The 23,219-nt window shown below is 43.9% G+C and overlaps 1 protein-coding gene across 2 annotated transcripts in view; it reads left to right on the forward strand.

Annotated features, from left to right (window-relative positions):
* LOC134346155 (uncharacterized) overlaps positions 1 to 20,837 on the forward strand; it is a 41,235-nt gene extending 20,398 nt beyond the window's left edge. Inside the window, exons 5-7 of one of the 2 annotated variants that reach the window (XM_063047461.1) lie at positions 9,113 to 9,229; positions 19,996 to 20,170; positions 20,484 to 20,837. In XM_063047461.1, coding sequence (XP_062903531.1) covers positions 9,113 to 9,229; positions 19,996 to 20,127 — 249 coding nt within the window. In that variant the 3' untranslated portion in view covers positions 20,128 to 20,170; positions 20,484 to 20,837. The remainder of the gene's footprint in view (positions 1 to 9,112; positions 9,230 to 19,995; positions 20,171 to 20,483) is intronic. The other variant, XM_063047462.1, reaches the window with a different exon arrangement.
* Positions 20,838 to 23,219: the final 2,382 nt, after the last annotated feature.

A 23,219-nucleotide genomic window follows, 5' to 3' on the forward strand; every position in this document is an offset into this window, starting at 1 on the left:
ACATTGTATTATATTAAGATTTTCCATAATTTTAGCCATTACCTCTAATTTGCTCATCCTTATCATTACTATGTGCCGTATTGTATTGACATGGGAAATCATGGTCCTATTCATGACCATGTTTGTTTTTGGCAAATCTTTCAACAGAAGTTGATAGCCATTCCCTGCTTCCGTTCAGTGTCTTTACAAGACGGGTGACCCCAGCCATTATCAATAATCTTCGGAGGTCGTCTGCCCGACGTCAGAGGTCACATAACCAGGGCTTGTATAGGCACCAGCTGCTCATACGACCACCCACCATCTGATCCCATGGCTTCATGTGACTCTGATCTGGGCAGCTAAGTAGCTGCTACAGCTTGCCCAAGGGTGACCTGCAGGCTAGCAGAGGGAAGCAGTGCCTTACATCTCCTTTGATAGAGATGTATCTCCACCCCGCCACCCACTAATTTGATATCATCTGCAAATCGTGACAATCAGTACTTATTCCTAAGTACATATCCTTAAAGTAAATTATCAAGAGCAATTCTCCCACCATCGGTGTCTTCCACTGTCTTCCCTTTAACTCTGCTCTCAGCTTCCTAACTTTTGGCCAATTCACTGTCGATTCAACGCTTCTCCATTTGTCTTTACCTTCACTTCAAAGTTCAAATTTAAAGTAAATTTATTACCCAAGTACATACATGTCACCATATACTACCAAGAGATTCATTTTCTTGTGGGCATTCATAGTAAATACAAAGAAACATAATAGAATCAATGAAAAACCACACACAACAAAGACAGACAGACAACCAAAAGGCAACAAACTGTGCAAAAACAAAAAAGAAAAATAAGTAAACAATAAGCAATAAATATTGAAGTTATGAGTTGCAGAGTCCTTAAAAGTGACTCCAGAGGTTTTGGAATCAGTCAGAAGGGACTGATATTTATCGCAGTTAATATGATCACCGGTTGTTGAACAACTTGTATCTCCCACAAGGAGGCTGTAGTAGGAACCATGACTGAGGCTTTAGATCAGGGGTTCCCAACCTTGGATCTATGGACCTCTTGCTTAATGGTATTAGTCCTCGACTTAAGAAAGGTTAGGAACCACTTGTATATGATTTTCTTATACAAGTGTGGATGGGATTGGTAAAGTTTCTGACCCATTATCGTTAAGAGTTTTGACCCACTAGGGACATTAACAATAAGAGATTCATTTTCATTCAGATTCATTTTCTAAGGGTTGAGATGTCACACTAGATCTGGTAGTGGCTGTCACTTTGTGTAATTGTCTTGACATGGTAGCATAGTGGTTAGCACAGTGCTTTAGAGTGCCTGCTGTAAGGTCAGGTTCAATTGCCACTGCCGTCTCTCAGGTGTTTTGTATGTTTGCCGCTCGACTGTGTGGATTTCCTCCTGGTGCCCCAGTCTTCTCCAATGCAAGCTACATATTTCACTTTATGTTTCAATGTACATGTGACAAATGAAGCTAATGTAATCCACTCTGACGAGGTGCAGCAAGCAGTGGTGTTCTGTGTGGTCACGGAAGCGTGTCAGGTGACAATGTGCCTGGGTGGTTACTGCAAGAGATACAACCGGGTTAAAAGCAGATTCAAGATTCAAGATTGTTTAGTGCCATTCCCAGTACACACATGTGTAGGAGAATAAAATAATTGTTGCTCCAGATCTGACACAGCACAAAAACACACACAATTAGATAAAAAACGCAATAATAGAGGAATATAAATACACATTAGCTTATATAGATCGATTGATTGTATGTCCATAAAATAACACTAGGCACAAGAGTGTCTGTACATAAGGAGACTCTGACAGGAAATGATAAAGTAGGGGGCTTGGTTAGTATGTGAAGGTTCAGCCTTACAGCTTGGGGAAAGCAAATTGCTTTTGAGACTGGTGGTCCTGCCGTGTATGTTATGTAGCCTCCTCCCTGATAGGAATGGGACAAACGGTCCTTCAGGATATTCCTGGCCGTTTTCTGGCACCTTTCTGTCCTTGATGGCAGATGAGCTCGTGCCAGTGAATTGGGCAGTTTGACTTGCTGTTGCAGAGCCGTGTCTGTGCCGTGCATTGATGCCGTATGTTAGGATAATCTCTGCTATGCATCTGTAGCCTGTGAGTAGTGAAGTGCATGGTCCATCTCTCTTCAGTCTCCTCACAAGGGACAGGTATTGGTGAGCTTTCTAGATTGTGTAGGGCATAGGATGTATTCTGGGGCCATGAGAGGTTGCGGTTTCCACTGCTGTGCTGCCGCTGTAAAGAGCAGTGTGAGTTCTCCTGAAATTGATAACCATCTCCTAAGTCTTGTTATCATTAAGGAAAAGGTTATTTGCAGCTTCAACTTCACAGGAAATAAATGTTACAAGGTGCATAAAGTTTACCTCAAAAAATAAAAAAGTATATTGTGCTAAGTTAAAGTGTGAGTTTACCGATAGAAATCAGTTAGAACAAAGATAGGCATGGTCTCTTTGTACTTGTGGCAGCCGCACCTGAAATGTCAATTTGTTCCTACATTGTTAAGTTTCAATGCTCTTCCATCAGTTTACCACAGCTGGTTCACATTAACTTAGCACGTTAGTCTTTGGACTCAGTATGAAATTCAAATTTCACAGCCTTTACACCGTTCCCTTCTTTGCTTTCTCTCTCATTCTTAACAGCAGCTAATAATCTATCAGCCACACAGCCTAGCACCATGGCGATCATGAGCTAACCCTGTCAGACATTCTCCCTTTGCCCTTTGCATTCCTTCCCCCATCCTCACTGACTTAAACCTAACTTGTTGTCTCACTTTTACCAAGGGTCTCTGACCTGAAACGTTAGCGCTGCTTCTCTTTCCATGGATGCTACCCGACTCACTGAGTGTTTCCAGCATTTTCTGATTTTAACTCTAATTTGATGTTAAAACCTAGTCCCATTAGGGTCCTCACTAATATTTAATTCTTAACATGAAGTTGCTGTATTTTCAATGTAAATGCAAATTATTCACAAGTCACCGATTTGGAATGGGGTAAACAATACTGCAAAGATATCAAAGCATGCCCCTGACACAGCACTCAAGCTTAAACGCTCAGAAAGGCAGGGATGAAGCTCTAGAGCTCTGGTGCAACAGGTAGACTTTAACTTCAATAGTTGTGCAGCGGACAGTATATTGACTGGTTGCAACAGAGCCTGGTATGGAAACACCAATGCCCTTAAACGGAAAAGCCTACAAAAAAGTGAATACAGCCCAAAGTCCCCCCCCGCCCCCACCACCACCACTACCATTTACATTTCTGGGTGTTTTGATAGTTTTGTAACATTCTTAATCTTATAACATACCTACAGAGAGGTAAGAGGTGAAGCACATGGGCTGCAATAATCTTCCCCTTAGGATGTCCATGTTCTCAGGTTGAATTTATTGCCTTGTGCAAGACGGTGCTAGTGAACCATGGCGAGGTTTTGCGGGCTGCTTTCGAAGCTTGTAAATATGCCTCTTTTGAATTACTCTCACTGCAATTTCCCTTGAGGCAACATGCTATTGATCTGTCTTAATGCAAATTCATTTCAGTAAGCAATTTCATGATCTTTTGAAGGATTTGCCGGACTTCACTCTCAAGCATGCAGGTATGGGACATTTAAGTAGATGAAGGTACATCACCATAGCTGGAAGAGATGGAGTTGGAGAGGACTCCAAGCCAGGTTAAAGTGCAAAGGAATGAAACACCCTCTACCCTGCATCTTGTTTGCAAAGGTACAGTAAGTGGAGAACAATATTGAGAACCTAGGGCAAGATTTCTGCATCGGAGGGATATGAGGGATTGCTGCGTTCTGTGTTTCACGGAGACATGGCTCACTCTAGACACACCAGATGCTTTGGCAAGACCCAAAGGCTTCTCGATACTCAGTATGGATTGAACAGCTCATTTGGAGAAGACAAAAGGTGGAGATTTGTAATTCATGATAAGCTCTTTGTAGCACTTGGATGTGGCAGTTTTGTCGTACTCTTATTCCCCTGACCTGGAATATCGAACAACTAAGTGCCGACCATTCTACAAGAGTACCTCCATGATCCTGACTGCAGTTTACATACCGCCAAAAGCTGAAGTTAATCAGGCACCCAGGAAGTCTGCCGTCACTACACATTTTAAATAATAGTCAGGAACTTCATTCAGGCTTGTTTGAAGAAATCTCTGCACAATTATCATCAGTACATAACCTGCAGCACCAGGGATTTCAGCACACTAGAACACTGCTATACTAAGGTAAGGAATGCCTCTGTTCCATGCCCAGGCTGCATGTTGGGAAATCTGATCATTTGGCTGTTCTTCTGCTACCTGCATACAGGCAGAGGCACAAGAGCAAGGCCCCAGAGATAAGGACAACAAAGATTGCAGACAGGTGAGCAGTTATGGGATTGCATTTGAAGAAGATGGTGCCAGTGAACAACACGACCAAAGGTGACATCCTTCAGACAGTTCACAAAACTGCTTCTTTTACTTCCTCTTCTTCTTTCAAATGTGGTTCTGCTACTACTGAATCCTGTGATTTATGTTTTGCTGGTGTGTTTTTGGGCTGACGGAGCGATCTGGCGCTTTCCTGTCTCCAAGGGAGTTTAGTGAGGTTTTAGGTGCAGTGCGTAGTCTGGAGGACAAGAAACCTGGAGACGGGACGTGAGCCCACGATCGATTCCATTTCTTGCTGATCCCACCAATTAAACCATCGAGTCAGATTGAAATCAATGAGATGAGCAGGTGCTCAGTGCCGTCTGCCTGCGTTTGACCGGGTCTCTCTCCTTCGCTCTCACTACTGCGGGAGGAAGGTGTCTGCATTCGACTAGTCTCTCTCTCGCTCTTGCTCCTTGCTCCCAGAGGAAGGTGCCTGTGGTCGATTTCTTTCTTTCCTTCTCTCTCTCTCTCTCTCTCTCTCTCTCTCTCTCTCTCTCTCCCCCCACCCCCCTCACTTGTTGCTGCACGAGGATGGTGCTGGAGTCCTGGGTTTTGAGCAAGGTTTAATTGATGCAGTTTGGGGATTGGACTCTGCAGTTCATGTTGTATATGTTTCTGGTGTCCGGTTACCCCTTTTCTATTTCTGTATTGGTTGGTTTAGATTGGGGCGGGCTGTCTCCACAGCCTGCAACCAATGAATGATACAGCATTAAATTAAACTGAGCTAAACTAAACTGAGGATTCCTCAACTGTTTCAATGACGCTGAGGTTTGATGTTTTATATTCTGCAGTTTTTGCTGTATGCGCAATTTGTTCAATTTTTGTGCATTAGATGTTTGATTTTGTTTTGGAATGGGTTCCATGATGCTTCTTTGTTTCATGGCTGTCTCAGGAAGATGAATCTCAGGGTTGTGTACTGCACATGCACTTCCATAATAAATGTACTTTGAATTTTTGAATCTTTAGAACAAAGGGAATATCTCTGATAGGCTGAGTTATTGTTGTAATCAGAAGCACATAAAGCTTCTTTGTCTGTGTCACACATCACAGATAACAGGGCTGTAGGACATGCCTTGTTAATAGAGAGTATTCTGCCCTCGCTCAAGAGGGGGGAGACTGAAAATCTGGCTGAGTGGTGCCATAACAACAAAATCTTTCTCAATGTCAGCAAGACCAAACAGCTGATTATTGACTTCAGGAGAAGGAAACCAGAGGTCCATGAGCCAGTCCTCATCAGAGGATCAGAAGTGGAGAGGGTCAGCAGTTTTAAATTCCTGGGTGTTATTATTTCAGAGGGCCCAGCACGTAAGTACCATTATGAACAAAGCCTGGCAGGGTCTCTGCTTCCTGAGGAATTTGTGAAGATTCAGCACCTAAAACTTTGCCAAACTTCTACAGATGTGTGGTGAAAAGTATGTTGATTGGCTGCATCATGGATCACCAATGCCTTTGAACAGAAAATCCAACAAAAAATAGTAGATACAGCCTAGTCCATCACGGATAAAGCCCTTCCCACCATTGAGCACGTCTACATGAAACATTGTCACAGGAAAGCAGCATCCATCACCAGAGATCCCCACCACCCAGGGCATGCTCTCTTCTCACTGTCGCCATCAGGAAAAAAGTGCAGGAGCCTCAGGACTCACATTGCCAGGTGCAGGAACAGTTATTACCACTCAACTATCACACCAAAGGGGATAACCACTTAACTTCCCTTGCCCCATTATTGAAATGTTTCCACAACCAATGGACTCACCTTCAAGGACTCTTCATCTCATGTTGTCAGTTCTTGTTGCGTATTTATTTATTAGTTTATTTTCTTTGCATATTTGCACAGTTTGTTGTCTTTTGCACTCTGTTTGAGCACCTAAGTGGTCTTTCATTGACTCTGTTATGGTTGTTATTCCATGATGGATTTATTGAGTATGCCTACAAGAAAACAAATCTCAGGGTTGTGTAGGGTGACATGTATGTACCTTGATAATAAATTTACATTGAACTTTGAACAAAAGCTTTTTCAGATATGGAAAAAGAAAAAGAGTTGCAAGGGTGGATATCAGACTATAGAAAATGATGTTCGAGAGGTACTAATGGAGGCAAAGAAATGGTGGACGAGCTTCAAAAGTATTTTGCCAGTTTGCCTAATTCAGTGCTTGAGAAAATGTTGGCGTCTTTATAACACAGAACATAGAAATTTACAGCACATTACAGGCCCTTTGGCCCACAATGTTGTTCCGACCATGTAACCTACTCTAGAAACTGCGTAGAATTTCCCTACCGCATAGCCCTCCAGTTTTCTAAGCTCCGTGTACCCACCTAAGAGTCTCTTAAAAGACCCTATTGTATCTGCCTCTACCACCATTGCTGGTAGTGCATTCCATGCACCCACTACTCTCTGTCTGAAAAACTTACCACTGACGTTCCTGCGGTACCTGTTTCCAAGCACCTTAAAACTATGCCCCCTTGTGTTAGCCATTTCAGCCCTGGAGAAAATGCCTCTGGCTATCCGCGCGATCAATGATGGACAAGGTTTCGCGATGCTTGAGACACATGATATAGTAGGCCAAAGTCAGCATGGTTTCCTTAAGGGGAAATCTTTCCTGACAAATCTGTTGGAATTCTTTGAGGAAATAACAGACAGGATAGACAGTGGAGTATCAGTAGATGCTGTTTACTTTTATTTTCAGAAGGACTTTGACAAGGAGCTGCACATGAAGCTGTTTAACAAGATAAGAGCCCATGGTATTACATGGATACTAGCATGGATCGAGCATTGGCTAACTCCAAGAGGCAAGGAGTGGAAATAAAGGGTGCCTTTTTTCGGTTAGCTGCCAGTGACTAGAGGTGTTCCAGAGGGTTTGGTATTGGGACCGCTTTTTTCACATTATATGTGAATGATTTGAATGATGGAATTGATGGCTTGGTTGCCAAGTTTGTAATCAAAACAAAGATAGGTAGGGAATCTGCAGAAGGAATGGACAAAGAAGCGGCAGATGGATTATAGTGTAAGGAAGTGTATGGTCAAGCTTCTTTCATAGAAGGAATAAAGGCGTAGTCTATTTTCTAAACAGGGAGAAAAATTCAAAAATCAGAATTGGCAGTCCTTGTGCAGGATTCCCAAAAGGTTAATTTCCAGGCTGAGTTGGTGATGAGGAAATTTTGAGAGGACTAGGATATAAAAGCAAATACATAGGTCATGCTGATGTTTCATACAGTATTGGCCAGACTGCACTTGGAATATTGTGAGCAGTTTTGGGCCCCTTATCTGAGAAAAAATGTGTTAACATCGGAAAGGATTCAGAGGAGGTTCACAAAATTGATTCTGGGAATGAAAGGTTAACATAGGAGGAGCATTTGATGGCTCTAGGCCTGTATTTATCTGGAGTTTAGAAGGATGTGATGGCATCTCATTGAAACCTATTGAATATTGAAAGGCCCAGATAGAGTGGTAATGAGGAGGATGTTTCCGGTAGTGGGTGAACCTAGGACCAGAGGGCACAGCCTCAGGCTAGAAGGATATCAATTCAGAACAGAGATGAGGAGGAATTTCTTCAGCCAAAGGGTGGATAATCTGTGGAATTTATTGCCAAAGATAGCTGTGGAGGCCAATTCGTATTTAACGCAGGGATTGATAGTTTCTTGATGAGCGAGGGCATCAAAGGTTATGAGAAGACAGGAGAATGGGATTGAGAGGGATAATGAATCAGCCATGATGAAATGGCAGAGGAGACTCGGTGGGCTGAATGGCCTAACTCTGCTGCTATAACTTATGATTTCCTCTCTGGGAGATCACAGTCTGTGCAGATTGGAAATCACATCTTCATCTCGCTGAAAATCAGCACTGGCAAAACTTAGGGATGTGGGCTTCCCCAATTGCTCTACTCTCTCTACACCCTGCCATCAGGCAAATACTTCCTTCCCCCTCCCTACTCCACTCATTCTCTCTTTTCTCATTCCAGAGTCTGGTTACCCTCTCACCCCTTCTCTTTCCCCACACCATATTCCAAGGTCCACTGTCCACTGTCTACTTAAGCCCTTTGCCTCTTCCACCTATCACCTCCCTCCTTCTTACATCATCCCCACACCCCGTCCACCCACCATCCCCCTCACGGTCTCATCTATCACCTGCTGGTTTGTGTTCCACCCCTCCCCCACCCTTTATTTGGGCTTCTGCCCCCCCCTTCCTTTCCAGCCCTGATGAACAATCTTGCCTCGAAATGTCAACTGTTTATTCCCTTCCATGATGATGTCTCACCAGCTGAGTTCTTCCGGTATTTTGTGTGTTGCTCCAGATTTCCAGCATCCACAGACTCCCCCTTCCCCTACCTATCTCAATATTCCCATTATCATTCACCCACTCCCATTCCCCCCCCCACCAGTCACCTCTGACCCCTGTTGCACTCCTCCACTTCTCCTCTATACTCGTTACCTCACCACTTCATTTCCAGTGCTGATGCAGGGTTTTACCACAATACGCCGGCATCCCACCCACCGCAAACCCCAATGATGCTGCTTCACCTACTGACCGCACCCAGCTGATTCTTCATCCAAATCCGAGGTCTGCAGTCTGGTGGGTCCCAGACTTCAGAACGCCCATCAGACAGTGGCAACGCTAGACTACGCTCACAGAGCGGTTACTGAGTGAACCTTCGCCCTCTCCTGAACATGTCTCTCTCTGGAAACAGGAACCACAGGAGGGAGGTGCTGTGTACAACATTGAAGTCAGTTGGACTCAACAGATCAATGCGGAAAGGGAAACGCACACAACCACAGAATCAGATGTGTATTCTTCAGTGCAGGAAGTAAGTACTCAATTTTCACCTTGAATTATCAGATGTCCCACAGAGATAAACCTAAATATCAGTGGAAAGAATTGCTGCAAAGAAAGTCTAGGTAGCATATTGAACACACAAAATGCCAGAGGAACTCAATAGGCCTGGCAGCATCTATGGGAAGGAGTGAACAGGTGAAGTTTCAGGCCGATACCTTTCATCAGGACTCTAACTTAAATAAAATATTATTGGTTTATTATTGCCACATGTACTGACATAGAAGGATAAACTTTTATTTCTGTGCCATCCCGATAGATCATGTCATGCAGTTTTGGTCCCCTAATCTGCGGAAAGACATCTTTGCCATAGAGGGAGTACAAAGAAGGTTCACCAGATTGATTCCTGGGATGGCAGGACTTTCATATGAAGAAAGACTGGATGAACTGGGCTTGTACTCGTTGGAATTTAGAAGATTGAGGGGGGGATCTGATTGAAACGTATAAGATCCTAAAGGGATTGGACAGGCTAGATGCAGGAAGATTGTTCCCGATGTTGGGGAAGTCCAGAACGAGGGGTCACAGTTTGAGGATAGAGGGGAAGCCTTTTAGGACCGAGATGAGGAAAAACTTCTTCACACAGAGAGTGGTGAATCTGTGGAATTCTCTGCCACAGCAAACTGTTGAGGCCAGTTCATTGGCTATGTTTAAGAGGGAGTTAGATATGCCCCTTGTGGCTACAGGGGTCAGGGGGTATGGAGGGAAGGCTGGGGCGAGGTTCTGAGTTGGATGATCAGCCATGATCATACCGAATGGCGGTGCAGGCTCAAAGGGCCGAATGGCCTACTCCTGCACCTATTTTCTATGTTTCTATGTTTCTATAAGTACACTGAGGTAGTCAAAAGGAAATCGGAATGCGGGATATAGTGTTACACTTTGAGAGAAAGTGCAGTGCAGGTAAACATATAACCTGCAAGGGCCGTGGCGAGGGGGATTGGGAGAGCAAGAATTTAAGAGTTCATTGTTTAGTGTATGAGAGGGTCAGTTGAGTAGAACCTTAAGTCCATTGGTCTGTGTTTTCAAGCTTTTGGATCTTCTGCCTAACAAAAAGAGGAGAAGAGGGAATGTCCAAGGTGTGATGAATATGTTGGCTACTTTCCCAGAGCAGCAGGAAGTGTAGATGGAGTCAGTGGAGTGGAGACTGATTTTCATGATGCGTTCAGAGGTCCCTGTAGTTTCTTGCAGTCTTGGGCAGAGCAATTGCTTACACTAAGCTCTGATGAATTCGGATGCTTTCTGTGGCGTATTTGTAGGAATTGACAGGAGTCATGTGTCATCAGTGAATTTATAGATGGTAACACACACAAAATGCTGGAGGAACTCAGCAGGCCAGGCAGCGTCTATGGAAAAGAGTACACAGTCAATGTTTCAGCCGGAGACTTTCCCCTGTTTGTGGTTCAAATTTATAAATGGTGTTTGAGATGTTTGTCTAACCTCATCCTCATCAGGAGGCATTGCAGGTGAGTGTATGCAGGGCAGAGCAGAGGGCAAAGCACACATCTTTGAGGAGCACCCTTGTAAATTACCATCAAGGAGCAGATTTTGCACTGCCTCCCGATGAGGATGTCAAGGATCCAGTTGCAGAGCAAGGAACAGAGGCCCAGACTTTGAAGCTTGTTGCTTGGTGTTGAGGGGATGACAGTGCTAAACACTGATTGGCAATCAATAAACAGCAGTCTGACGTCAGTCTTGTTGTTGTCCATGTGGTGCAAGGCTGAGTGGAGAGCCAGTGACATTGTGCCCACTGTAGATCTGGTGGGGTGGTAGACTAGTCACAGTGGGTCCAGGTCTTTGCACTGGCTGAACTTAATTCTAGCCAGGACCAACAAATCAAAGCACTTCATCACAGTAGATATGAATGCTACTGGGGTAGTCATTGAGGTAGTGCACCCTGCACCCAGGTTGCCATGAGTCTGCTATTCTGGATTGGGTGTTGTGCAGTGAACCAGAATCAATTAGAGAGCTTAATGTAAAAGAACCCTAAGGGTAAAGTGATCATACTATGATTGAATTCACCCTGAAATTTGAGAGGGAGAAGCTAAAGGCAGATATATCAGTATTACTGTGGAATAAGGGGAATTATGGTAGCATGAGAGAGGAGATGGCCAGAATTGATTGGAAAAGAACACTGGCAGGGATGATGGCATAGCAGCAATGGCTGGAATTTCTGGAAGTAATTTTGGAAGCACAGGATATATACATCCCAAAGACAAAGAAGTATTCTGAAGGAAAGATGACACAACCATGGCTAAGAAGAGAAGTCAAAGCCAACATAAAAGCCAAAGAGAGAGCATATAATAGAGTAAAGATTAGTGGGAAGTTAGAAGATTGGGAAGCTTTTAAAAACAATCAGAATACAACTAAAAAGTCATTAAGAAGATAAAGATGGAATACAAAAGTAAGCTAGCCAATAATATTAAAGAGGATGTCACAAATTTCTTCAGCTATATAAAGTGTAAAAGAAAGACAAGAGTGGATATCAGATCGCTGGAAAACAATGCTGAAGAGGTAGAAATGGGGGACAAGGAAATGGCGGATGGATTGAATAAGTACTTTGCACCAGACTTCACTGTGGAAGACAGTAGCAGTAAGATGGAAGTTCCAGGTGTCAGGGGGCGTGAAGTGTGTGGTTACCATAACTAGAGAGAGGTTCTTGGGAAACTGAAAGGTCTGAAAGTAGGTAAGTCTGAAAGTAGATATGGTGTACGTCCCAGGGTTCTGAAAGAGGTGGCTGAAGAGATCATGGAGGCATTAGTAATGATCTTTCAAGAACCACTAGATTCTGGAATGGTTTCGGAAGATAGGAACATTGCAAATATCACTCCACTCTTCAAGAAGGCAGAGAGGCAGAAGGAAGGAAACAATAGGCCAGTTAGTTTGACCTCAGTGGTTGGGAAGTGGTTGAGCTGATTATTAAGTATGAGGTCTCAGGGTACTTGGAGACACGTGACAAAATCGGCCGTAGTCAGCATGGTTTCCTCAAGGAAAATCTTGCCCGATAAATCTGCTGGAATTCTTTGAGGAAGTAGTAAGTAGGATAGACATGGATAAAGCAGAGGCTGATTGGTAGGAGGCAAAGAGTGGGAATAAAGGGAGCCTTTTCTGACTGGCTACCAGTGACTAGTGGTGTTCCACAAGGAGCTGTGTTGGGACCAATTCTTTCTACATTATATATCAATGATTTGGATGATTGAATTGATAGCTTTGCTGCAAAGTTTGCAAATGACATGAAAATAGGTGGAGGGGCAGGTAGTTTTGAGGAAGTGGAGAGGCTACAGAAGGACTTAGTCAGATAAGGAGAATGGGCAAAGAAATGGCAGATGGAATACAGTGCTGGGAAGTGTACGATCATGCACTTTGGTAGATGAAATGAAAGGGTTGACTATTTTCTAAATGAGAGAAAATATAAAATACTCAGTTACAAAGAGATTTGGGAGTCCTTATGTAGGATTCCATAAAGGTTAACTTTCAGATTGAGTCTCTGGTGAGGAAGGCAAATGCAATGTTAGCATTCATTTCACAAGGACTAGAATATAAAAGCAAGAAGATAATGTTGAAATTTTATAAAGCACTGGTGAGGTCTCACTTGGAGTATTGTGAGGATTTTGGGCCCTTTATCTTTGAAAGGATGTGCTGAAACTGGAGAGGGTTCAAAGGAGGTTCACGAAAATGATTGCAGGATTGAATGGCTTGTCATATGAAGAGCATTTGAAGGTTCTGGGCCTGTATTCACCAGAACTCAGAAGAATGAGGGGTGACCTCCTTGAAATCTAATGAATGGTGAAAGGGCATGATAGAGGGGATGTGGAGAAGAAGATTCCTTTGGTGGGAGAGTCTGACCAGAGGGCACAGCCTCAGAATAGAGGAACGTCCTTTTAGAATGGAGATGAAGAGGAATTTCTTAAGCCAGAGAGTAGTGAATCTGTGGAATTCTTTGCCACAAGCAGCTGTGGAGGCCAAGTATTTATGTATATCTAAGGCAGAATTTGATAGATTCTTGATTGGTGAGGGCTTGAAGAAGGCAGGAGATTGGGGCTGAGAGGAAAATTGGATCAGCCATGGTGAAATGGCAGAGTAGACTCGATGGGCCAAATGGCCGAATTCTGCTCCTAAGGTCTTCGGCAAGGGGCCTCCAACATGCTTGGTCACTGATATCTGTAGCATCAGAGTGTTTACCGAGCCACCTTCACTCTGCTCTGTACCTGCCCCGTCACTGAGTCAGGTTTACATTCGTACACTCATTATCCTTATCGAGCGATACAGCACTACAGCACAGAAGCAGGCCCCAAGCCCTACCTATTCCATGCCAAACTATTATTCTGCCTATTCCCATCAACCTTAGCCCTCCATACCCCTCCCGTCTATTTAGTTATCCAAACTTCTCTTAAATATTGAAATCGAACCCATATCCACCACCTTCAATGGCAGCCCATTCCACACTCTCACCACCCTCTGAGTTCCCCCCATGTTTCCCGTAAACATTTTACCTTTCACCTTTAACCCTGACCTCCAGCTCTAGTCTCACACAACCTCAGTGGAAAAAGCCTGCTTGGATTTATCCTATCTATTGCCCTCTTAATTGTGTATACCTCTATCAAATCTCCCCTCATTCTCCTACACTCCAGGGCATAAAGATCGAACCTGCATGATTTCAAGCTTTCCCTCAGGTCCTCAAGTCCTGGAGTATCCTTGTAAATTTCCTCTGCACTCTTTCACTCATTGATATTCTTCCTGTAGGATGGTGACTAAAACTTAACATAATACTCCAAATTAGACTTAGCCAACATCTTATACAATTTCAGCATGATATCCCTATACCAGGACATCGATTTCTGAAGGCCCATGTGCCAGAATCTCCCTTCAACACCCTATCAACCTGTGATGCCACTTTCAAGGAATTATGGACGTGTACTTCCAGATCCCTCTACTCAACATTTCCTGGCACTGCTGTTGTATTGTCATTAAACTGTATATGCCATAGCTTCTGAGTGCAACTCGCCAGGTTTGTCTTTGTCTTTGCGGAGTATCGGGGAGGGCATCTGCAACCGCGCTGGGTGCGGGGGGGAGAAGGGAAGGAGGAGGTATGGAGGTATGGATAACAAAGCCCATAAAACATTCTGCAAAGTTACTGCCTGTGAACTTGGCAGAGGTATTCCATTTTCTCAAGACGGTTAGCAACCTTGAACTGATCTAAAGCAGCCATGATGGTGTGGGTGGTGAGATAAAGGCTTTGCTCATTCAGTCATGGACATACTTGTAGTGTAGCAGTTAGCACAATGCTAATCATTTTGGACTTTTGGGGGTTTGGCGTTCAATTCTGGTGGCCTCTTTCAGGAGTGTGTACGTTCAGGCTTTTCTGAGTTCAGAATTCAATTCCAGTGGCCCTTGTAAGGAGTTTGTACATTCTAGCCATGATTGTGTGGGTTTCCTCTGAGTCCTCTGATTTCCTCCCACATTCATAGAAACATAGAAACATAGAAAATAGGTGCAGGAGTAGGCCATTCGGCCCTTCGAGCCTGCACCGCCATTTATTATGATCATGGCTGATCATCCAACTCAGAACCTCGCCCCAGCCTTCCCTCCATACCCCCGACCCCTGTAGCCACAAGGGCCATATCTAACTCCCTCTTAAACATAGCCAATGAACTGGCCTCAACAGTTTCCTGTGGCAGAGAATTCCACAGATTCACCACTCTCTGTGTGAAGAAGTTTTTCCTAATCTCGGTCCTAAAAGGCTTCCCCTCTATCCTCAAACTGTGGCCCCTCATTCTGGACTTCCCCAACATCGGGAACAATCTTCCTGCATCTAGCCTGTCCAATCCCTTTAGGATCTTATACGTTTCAATCAGATCCCCCCTCAATCTTCTAAATTCCAACGAGTACAAGCCCAGTTCATCCAGTTTTTCTTCATGTGAAAGTCCTGCCATCCCAGGAATCAATCTGGTGAACCTTCTTTGTACTCCCTCTATGGCAAAGATGTCTTTCCTCAGATTAGGGGACCAAAACTGCACACAATACTCCAGGTATGGTCTCACCAAGGCCTTGTACAACTGCAGTAGTACCTCCCTGCTCCTGTACTCAAATCCTCTCGCTATAAATGCCAGCATACCATTCGTCTTTTTCACCGCCTGCTGTACCTGCATGCTCACTTTCAATGACTGGTGTATAATGACACCCAGGTCTCGTTGCACCTCCCCTTTTCCTAATTGGCCACCATTCAGATAATAATCTGTTTTCCTATTTTTGCCACCAAAGTGGATAACTTCACATTTATCCACATTAAATTGCATCTGCCATGAATTTGCCCACTCACCCAACCTATCCAAGTCACCCTGCATCCTCTGAGCATCCTCCTCACTGCTAACAGTGCCACCCAGCTTCGTGTCATCCGCAAGCTTGGAGATGCTGCATTTAATTCCCTCATCCAAGTCATTAATATATATTGTAAACAACTGGGGTCCCAGCACTGAGCCTTGCGGTACCCCACTAGTCACCGCCTGCCATTCTGAAAAGGTCCCGTTTATTCCCACTCTTTGCTTCCTGTCTGCTAACCAATTCTCCACCCACACCAATACCTTACCCCCAATACCATGTGCTTTAAGTTTGCACACTAATCTCCTGTGTGGGACCTTGTCAAAAGCCTTTTGAAAATCCAAATATACCACATCCACTGGTTCTCCCCTATCCACTCTACTAGTTACATCCTCAAAAAATTCTATGAGATTCGTCAGACATGATTTTCCTTTCACAAATCCGTGCTGACTTTGTCCGATCATTTCACCACTTTCCAAATGTGCTGTTATCACATCCTTGATAACTGACTCCAGCAGTTTCCCCACCACCGACGTTAGGCTAACCGGTCTATAATTCTCCGGTTTCTCTCTCCCTCCTTTTTTAAAAAGTGGGGTTACATTAGCCACCCTCCAATCCTCAGGAACTAGTCCAGAATCTAACGAGTTTTGAAAAATTATCACTAATGCATCCACTATTTCTTGGGCTACTTCCTTAAGCACTCTAGGATGCAGACCATCTGGCCCTGGGGATTTATCTGCCTTCAATCCCTTCAATTTACCTAACACCACTTCCCTACTAACATGTATTTCGCTCAGTTCCTCCATCTCACTGGACCTTCTGTCCCCTACTGTTTCTGGAAGATTATTTATGTCCTCCTTAGTGAAGACAGAACCAAAGTAATTATTCAATTGGTCTGCCATGTCCTTGCTCCCCATAATCAATTCACCTGTTTCTGTCTGCAGGGGACCTACATTTGTCTTTACCAGTCTTTTCCTTTTTACATATCTATAAAAGCTTTTACAGTCAGTTTTTATGTTCCCTGCCAGTTTTCTCTCATAATCTTTTCTCCCCTTCCTAATTAAGCCCTTTGTCCTCCTCTGCTGAACTCTGAATTTCTCCCAGTCCTCAGGTGAGCCACTTTCTCTGGCTAATTTGTGTGCTTCTTCTTTGGAATTGATACTATCCCTAATTTCTCTTGTCAGCCACGGGTGCACTACCTTCCTTGATTTATTCTTTTGCCAAACTGGGATGAACAATTGTTGTAGTTCATCCATGCAACCTTTAAATGCTTGCCATTGCATATCCACCGTCAATCCTTTAAGTGTCATTTGCCAGTCTATCTTAGCTAATTCACGTCTCATACCTTCAAAGTTACCCCTCTTTAAGTTCAGAACCTTTGTTTCTGAATTAACTATGTCACTCTCCATCTTAATGAAGAATTCCACCATATTATGGTCACTCTTACCCAAGGGGCCTCTCACGACAAGATTGCTAATTAACCATTCCTCATTGCTCAAAACCCAGTCCAGAATAGCCTGCTCTCTAGTTGGTTCCTCGACATGTTGGTTCAAAAAACCATCCCGCATACATTCCAAGAAATCCTCTTCCTCAGCACCTTTACCAATTTGGTTCACCCAGTCTACATGTAGATTGAAGTCCCCCATTATAACTGCTGTTCCTTTATTGCACATATTTCTAATTTCCTGTTTAATACCATCTCTGACCTCACTACTACTGTTAAGTGGCCTGTACACAACTCCCACCAGTGTCTTCTGCCCCTTAGTGTTACGCAGCTCTACCCATATCGATTCCACATCTTCCCGGCTTATGTCCTTCCTTTCTATTGCATTAATATCTTCTTTAACCAGCAACGCCACCCCACCTCCCCTTCCTTCATGTCTATCCCTCCTGAATATTGAATATCCCTAAACGTTGAGCTCCCATCCCTGGTCACCCTGGAGCCATGTCTCTGTGATCCCAACTATAACATAATCATTAATAACAATCTGCACTTTCAATTCATCCACCTTATTACGAATGCTCCTTGCATTGACACATAAAGCCTTCAGGCGCTCTTTAACAACTATCTTAGCCCTTATACAATTATGCTGAAAAGTGGCCCTTTTTAATGCTTGCCCTGGATTTGTCGGCCTGCCACTTTTACTTTTCTCCTTCGTACTTTTTGCTTCTACCCTCACTTTACACCCCTCTGTCTCTCTGCACTGGTTCCCATCCCTCTGTTCTGAACTAACCTCCTCCATATTCCACAGACATATCAGTTAGTAGGTCAGCTGGTCATTGTAAATTGTCCTGTGATAGGTGGGTTGCTAGGAGCTGCAGTTTGTTGGGCTGGAAGGGCCTGTTGTGTTGTATTTCTAAATAAAATAAATAAACATAATACACAAGAACATAAGAAATAGGAGCAGGAGTAGGCCACCTGGCCCATTGAGCCTGCTCCGCTATTCAGTAAGATCATTTCTGATCTGACCATGGACTCATCTCCACCTACCTGCCTTATCCCCATAACCCTGAATTCCCCTACTATGCAAAAATCTATCCAACCTTGTCCTAAATATATTTACTGAGGTAGCCCCCACTGCTTCATTGGGCAGAGAATTCCACAGATTCACCACTCTCTGGGAAAAGCAGTTCCTCCTCATCTCTGTCCTAAACAAACAAATAAATAAATATAATTGTTAGCCCATGCCTAAGGATGTTAGTAACATGCAGCAGCTCAGTTATTGGGAGGGGAGCCCCATCAGGGTCAATAAATCGTCAGTCTTCACGTTCACGGCTGATCAGTGCCATTTTCAGGCATGAAACCCATAGCCACCATTCCCTTAATGTTCAAAAATCCATCGATCTCTAACCGAAATGTAATGTCAAGGCCCCTTTGGGTGGAGAGTTTCCAGACTTTGCCACACTTTGAAGAAATCTTAACTCAGTATTGAATGGCCAATCCTTTAATGGGCGGAACTTATCAGGTCAAGCAGCGTCTATGGAAAGTAATAAGTAGTCAACATTTCTTGAAAAAGATTGACACCTGGTTCCAGACGTCATACCAAGGAAGAGTAGTATCACTCTACCTTCCCTGGCAAGTCCCGCGAACTTGACAATTCAGAATCACAAACTGTAACTGAGCAAACTGAAAGGGCCACGGTCACAGTACCAGAGGACCATGTGGAAGCATACGTCTGGTGTCTTTACTAATGTTGGTGTTTCTTCCAGCTAGGAGGAGGCTGAATCATCTGCTGAGGGAGGATAGCGGGTGGCAAGCAGGAAGGTTTTCTTGCTGAAGCAACACACATCAAAGTTGCTGGTGAATACAGCAGGCCAGGCAGCATCTCTAGGAAGAGGTACAGTTGACGTTTCGGGCCGAGACCCTTCGTCACCCTGGCCTGCTGCGTTCACCAGCAAATTTGATGTGTGTTGCTTGAATTTCCAGCATCTGCAGAATTCCTGGTGTTTAGGTTTTCTTGCTGCTACGCTGGGACTTCATAGGTCCCAACTCAACACTTGAGGACCCACCTGTACAGTAATGTGCTGCCATCTTCTGGTGGGTCACGGGATATGTGGGGACTGTGGTGGCACAATGTCAGGTTGGCTCAGCCAGGGTGTTCTGTTCTCTGACTAGGCAGTGGGACAGCTCTTCCAATTCAGACCCCAGTGCCAGATTTTAGTGGAGGACTGTTCATGGTTGACCGGTTGGAGAGCGGTTATGTCATGTCTGATATCGGTGGCTCAGTCAATGCTAAGTAGTCCATCCAGCCTACAGATTTATCGATTGGTTCTGCTCTCCTTACTCTACAACCTTCTCCAGCTATGGGGTTTCCAATCCCAGCCTCCTTCTGAAATCACTATTTTAATGGACTGACAATTGCCCTTCTGCTGGCCAGGGCTAAACTCTGGGTTTCTGTCGAAAATTGTCTACCTCTTTCTGAGAGAAAACTGGAGGGATATATGTGAGGGAAAGGTTAAATTACCTCAGCACAACATTGTAAGCTGAGTGGCCTGTGCTGTGCCATGGTGTTCTATTTTCCTTCGTTAAGAAGCTTCTAAACCTATCTCTTTAAGCACATCGTAGCAGTTAGTGCGACGCGATTACAGCTTGGGTCGTTCCAGAATTTGGAGTTCAATTTGGTGCCACCTGTAAGGAGTTTGTATGCTCTCCCTGTCAACTGCATCGGCTCCTCTGGGTGCTCAGGTTTCCTCCCACCATTCAAAGACAAACTAGTTAATTGGTCAATGTGAATTGTCCTGCGATTAGGTTGCTGGGTGATGAGGCTTGTTGGGCCAGAAGGGCCATCCTGCGTTGTGTCTCTAAATGAAATAAATAAGCAAGTTTTCACACATCAATCACTTTGTATTCCTTCCTTACTGTCCTGTGAAACACTTTGGCGTATTGGGAGTTCAAATTGTAATGAGGCTTATTTTATTTCATCTCAGAATTCATCGGCAAACTGCCCGGCTGTGTGGTATACAGAGAGGGCATCACAGGGTATTACAGGAACGAACAGAAAGAAGGTGGAAAATCCTGAAGAGAACGCGGAATATGATAAGATTTGGTTTGGGAAATAAGCACAAGATATCGATTTCCCCATTTCTGTTGGACCGTGGTTTGGTAAGGAAACTGATGAATTGCAGTTGTTACTGTAGTTAAGAAACAAAGCAATACCATCCTTGTTCACCGTAGTGGACCCACTGCTGATTATGACTTTAACGGCTCCATGCGCGGATGTTTGAATGAATTCTATACGATACATTTAAACGTACAAAAATAAAGCTGTCATTAAAGCCCATTCCTGTGAATAATATTATGCCTAAGTGATATATCTATTAAAGATTAACAATCTCAAAGATGAACTTTATTTGTCAAGTGTCGACTGAAATATCGAAACATACAGTGAATTGCAATGTTTATCTTTTTATGTTAGATGCGCTGGGGGCAGCCTGCAAGTTCTGGCACCAACATAGCACGCCTACAACTCACTATCCCTAACCCGGACATCTACAGAATGTGACAGGAAACCAGAGGACTTGGCAGAAACCTACAGACTGTTGACAGACAGTGGCAAAGATCAAGCTCCCATTAGTGATTCCTGATGTTGTAAAGCTACCACCACGTTACGGTGTCTTTTAAAAATATTTCTATTACAGGTGATCATCTAAATGATGTCCAATTAATGATATGTCATAATGACGACTTTGATTATGTCTATTAAATGCTACGTCCAAACGTACAATTGAATTACTGTTGTTACTGTGTGCACATAACTGTGAATATTAAACTTGGTTTGCAGCTTGTTGAAATTGCCGTGATATTTATTTCCTCTTTCACTATTGACTTTTGACTGTCAGAGGAAGGATGTGGGAATCACACCAGTACGGAATTGACCTTGTTTGCCTGAGTTGAAATATCGGTCAAAATAATATATTTCTGTTTGACCTGACAACAGATTTGTGTGTGTGAATCTTCTGTTCCTCAACAAAACTAATGCCCCATCCCACATGTCCACGTAGTTACGTACAACATAGAACACGACAATACAGTACAAGCCCCTTGACCCACAAGGTTATGCCAACCTTTTAACCTACTTGAAGATCAATCTGCACCTTCCCTCACACATAGCCCCCTGTCCCCATTTCTCCATCATCCATGTGCCTGTCTCAGAGTTTCCTCGATAGCCCTAATGTATCTGCCTCCACCACTACCCCTGACAGGACATTTCATAGAAACATAGAAACATAGAAACATAGAAAATAGGTGCAGGAGTAGGCCATTCGGCCCTTCGAGCCTGCACCGCCATTTATTATGATCATGGCTGATCATCCAACTCAGAACCCAGCCTTCCCTCCATACCCCCTGACCCCTGTAGCCACAAGGGCCATATCTAACTTCCTTTTAAACATAGCTAATGAACTGGCCTCAACAGTTTGCTGTGGCAGAGAATTCCACAGATTCACCACTCTCTGTGTGAAGAAGTTTTTCCTAACCTCGGTCCTAAAAGGCTTCCCCTCTATCCTCAAACTGTGACCCCTCGTTCTAGACCTCCCCAACATCGGGAACAATCTTCCTGCATCTAGCCTGTCCAATCCCTTTAGGATCTTATACGTTTCAATCAGATCCCCCCTCAATCTTCTAAATTCCAACGAGTACAAGCCCAGTTCATCCAGTCTTTCTTCATATGAAAGACCTGCCATCCCAGGAATCAATCTGGTGAACCTTCTTTGTACTCCCTCTATGGCAAAGATGTCTTTCCTCAGATTAGGGGACCAAAACTGCACACAATACTCCAGGTGTGGTCTCACCAAGGCCTTGTACAACTGCAGTAGTACCTCCCTGCTCCTGTACTCGAATCCTCTCGCTATAAATGCCAGCATACCGTTCGCCTTTTTCACCGCCTGCTGTACCTGCATGCCCACTTTCAATGACTGGTGTATAATGACACCCAGGTCTCGTTGCACCTCCCCTTTTCCTAATCGGCCACCATTCAGATAATAATCTGTTTTCCTATTTTTGCCACCAAAGTGGATAACTTCACATTTATCCACATTAAATTGCATCTGCCATGAGTTTGCCCACTCACCCAACCTATCCAAGTCACCCTGCATCCTCTTAGCATCCTCCTCACTGCTAACACTGCCACCCAGCTTCGTGTCATCCGCAAACTTGGAGATGCCGCATTTAATTCCCTCATCCAAGTCATTAATATATATTGTAAACAACTGGAGTCCCAGCACTGAGCCTTGCGGTACCCCACTAGTCACCGCCTGCCATTCTGAAAAGGTCCCGTTTATTCCCACTCTTTGCTTCCTGTCTGCTAACCAATTCTCCACCCACACCAATACCTTACCCCCAATACCGTGTGCTTTAAGTTTGCACACTAATCTCCTATGTGGGACCTTGTCAAAAGCCTTTTGAAAATCCAAATATACCACATCCACTGGTTCTCCCCTATCCACTCTACTAGTTACATCCTCAAAAAATTCTATGAGATTCGTCAGACATGATTTTCCTTTCACAAATCCATGCTGACTTTGTCCGATCATTTCACCGCTTTCCAAATGTGCTGTTATCACATCCTTGATAACTGACTCCAGCAGTTTCCCCACCACCGACGTTAGGCTAACCGGCCTATAATTCCCCGGTTTCTCTCTCCCTCCTTTTTTAAAAAGTGGGGTTACATTAGCCACCCTCCAATCCTCAGGAACTAGTCCAGAATCTAACGAGTTTTGAAAAATTATCACTAATGCATCCACTATTTCTTGGGCCACTTCCTTAAGCACTCTGGGATGCAGACCATCTGGCCCTGGGGATTTCACCACTCTCTGTATTAAAAACCCACATTCGATATTCCCTTTGGCTCACAATGTTGTGCTGAACCAATTATGTTAGCAATCAAATGCCAACTGAACTAATATATTCTGCCTACCCCATGACCATCTCCTTCTATTTTCCTCACATTGTGTGCCTATCTAGATTTCCGTTATAAGTCCCATAATGGAAGCAAACATGAAAATCCACCAGAAATACCAAAGAACCAAGAAGATTACATAACTGAAGGAAATTAATAAAAGCACTATACTGGGGAGGTTGGTGAGACTGATAAATCACAAGGACCCAATGATGTACATCACAGAATTTTCAAAAGTGACAGTGCATACATTGA

The sequence above is a fragment of the Mobula hypostoma genome, chromosome 5, assembly GCF_963921235.1.
Source record: "Mobula hypostoma chromosome 5, sMobHyp1.1, whole genome shotgun sequence".
NCBI lineage: Eukaryota > Metazoa > Chordata > Chondrichthyes > Myliobatiformes > Myliobatidae > Mobula > Mobula hypostoma.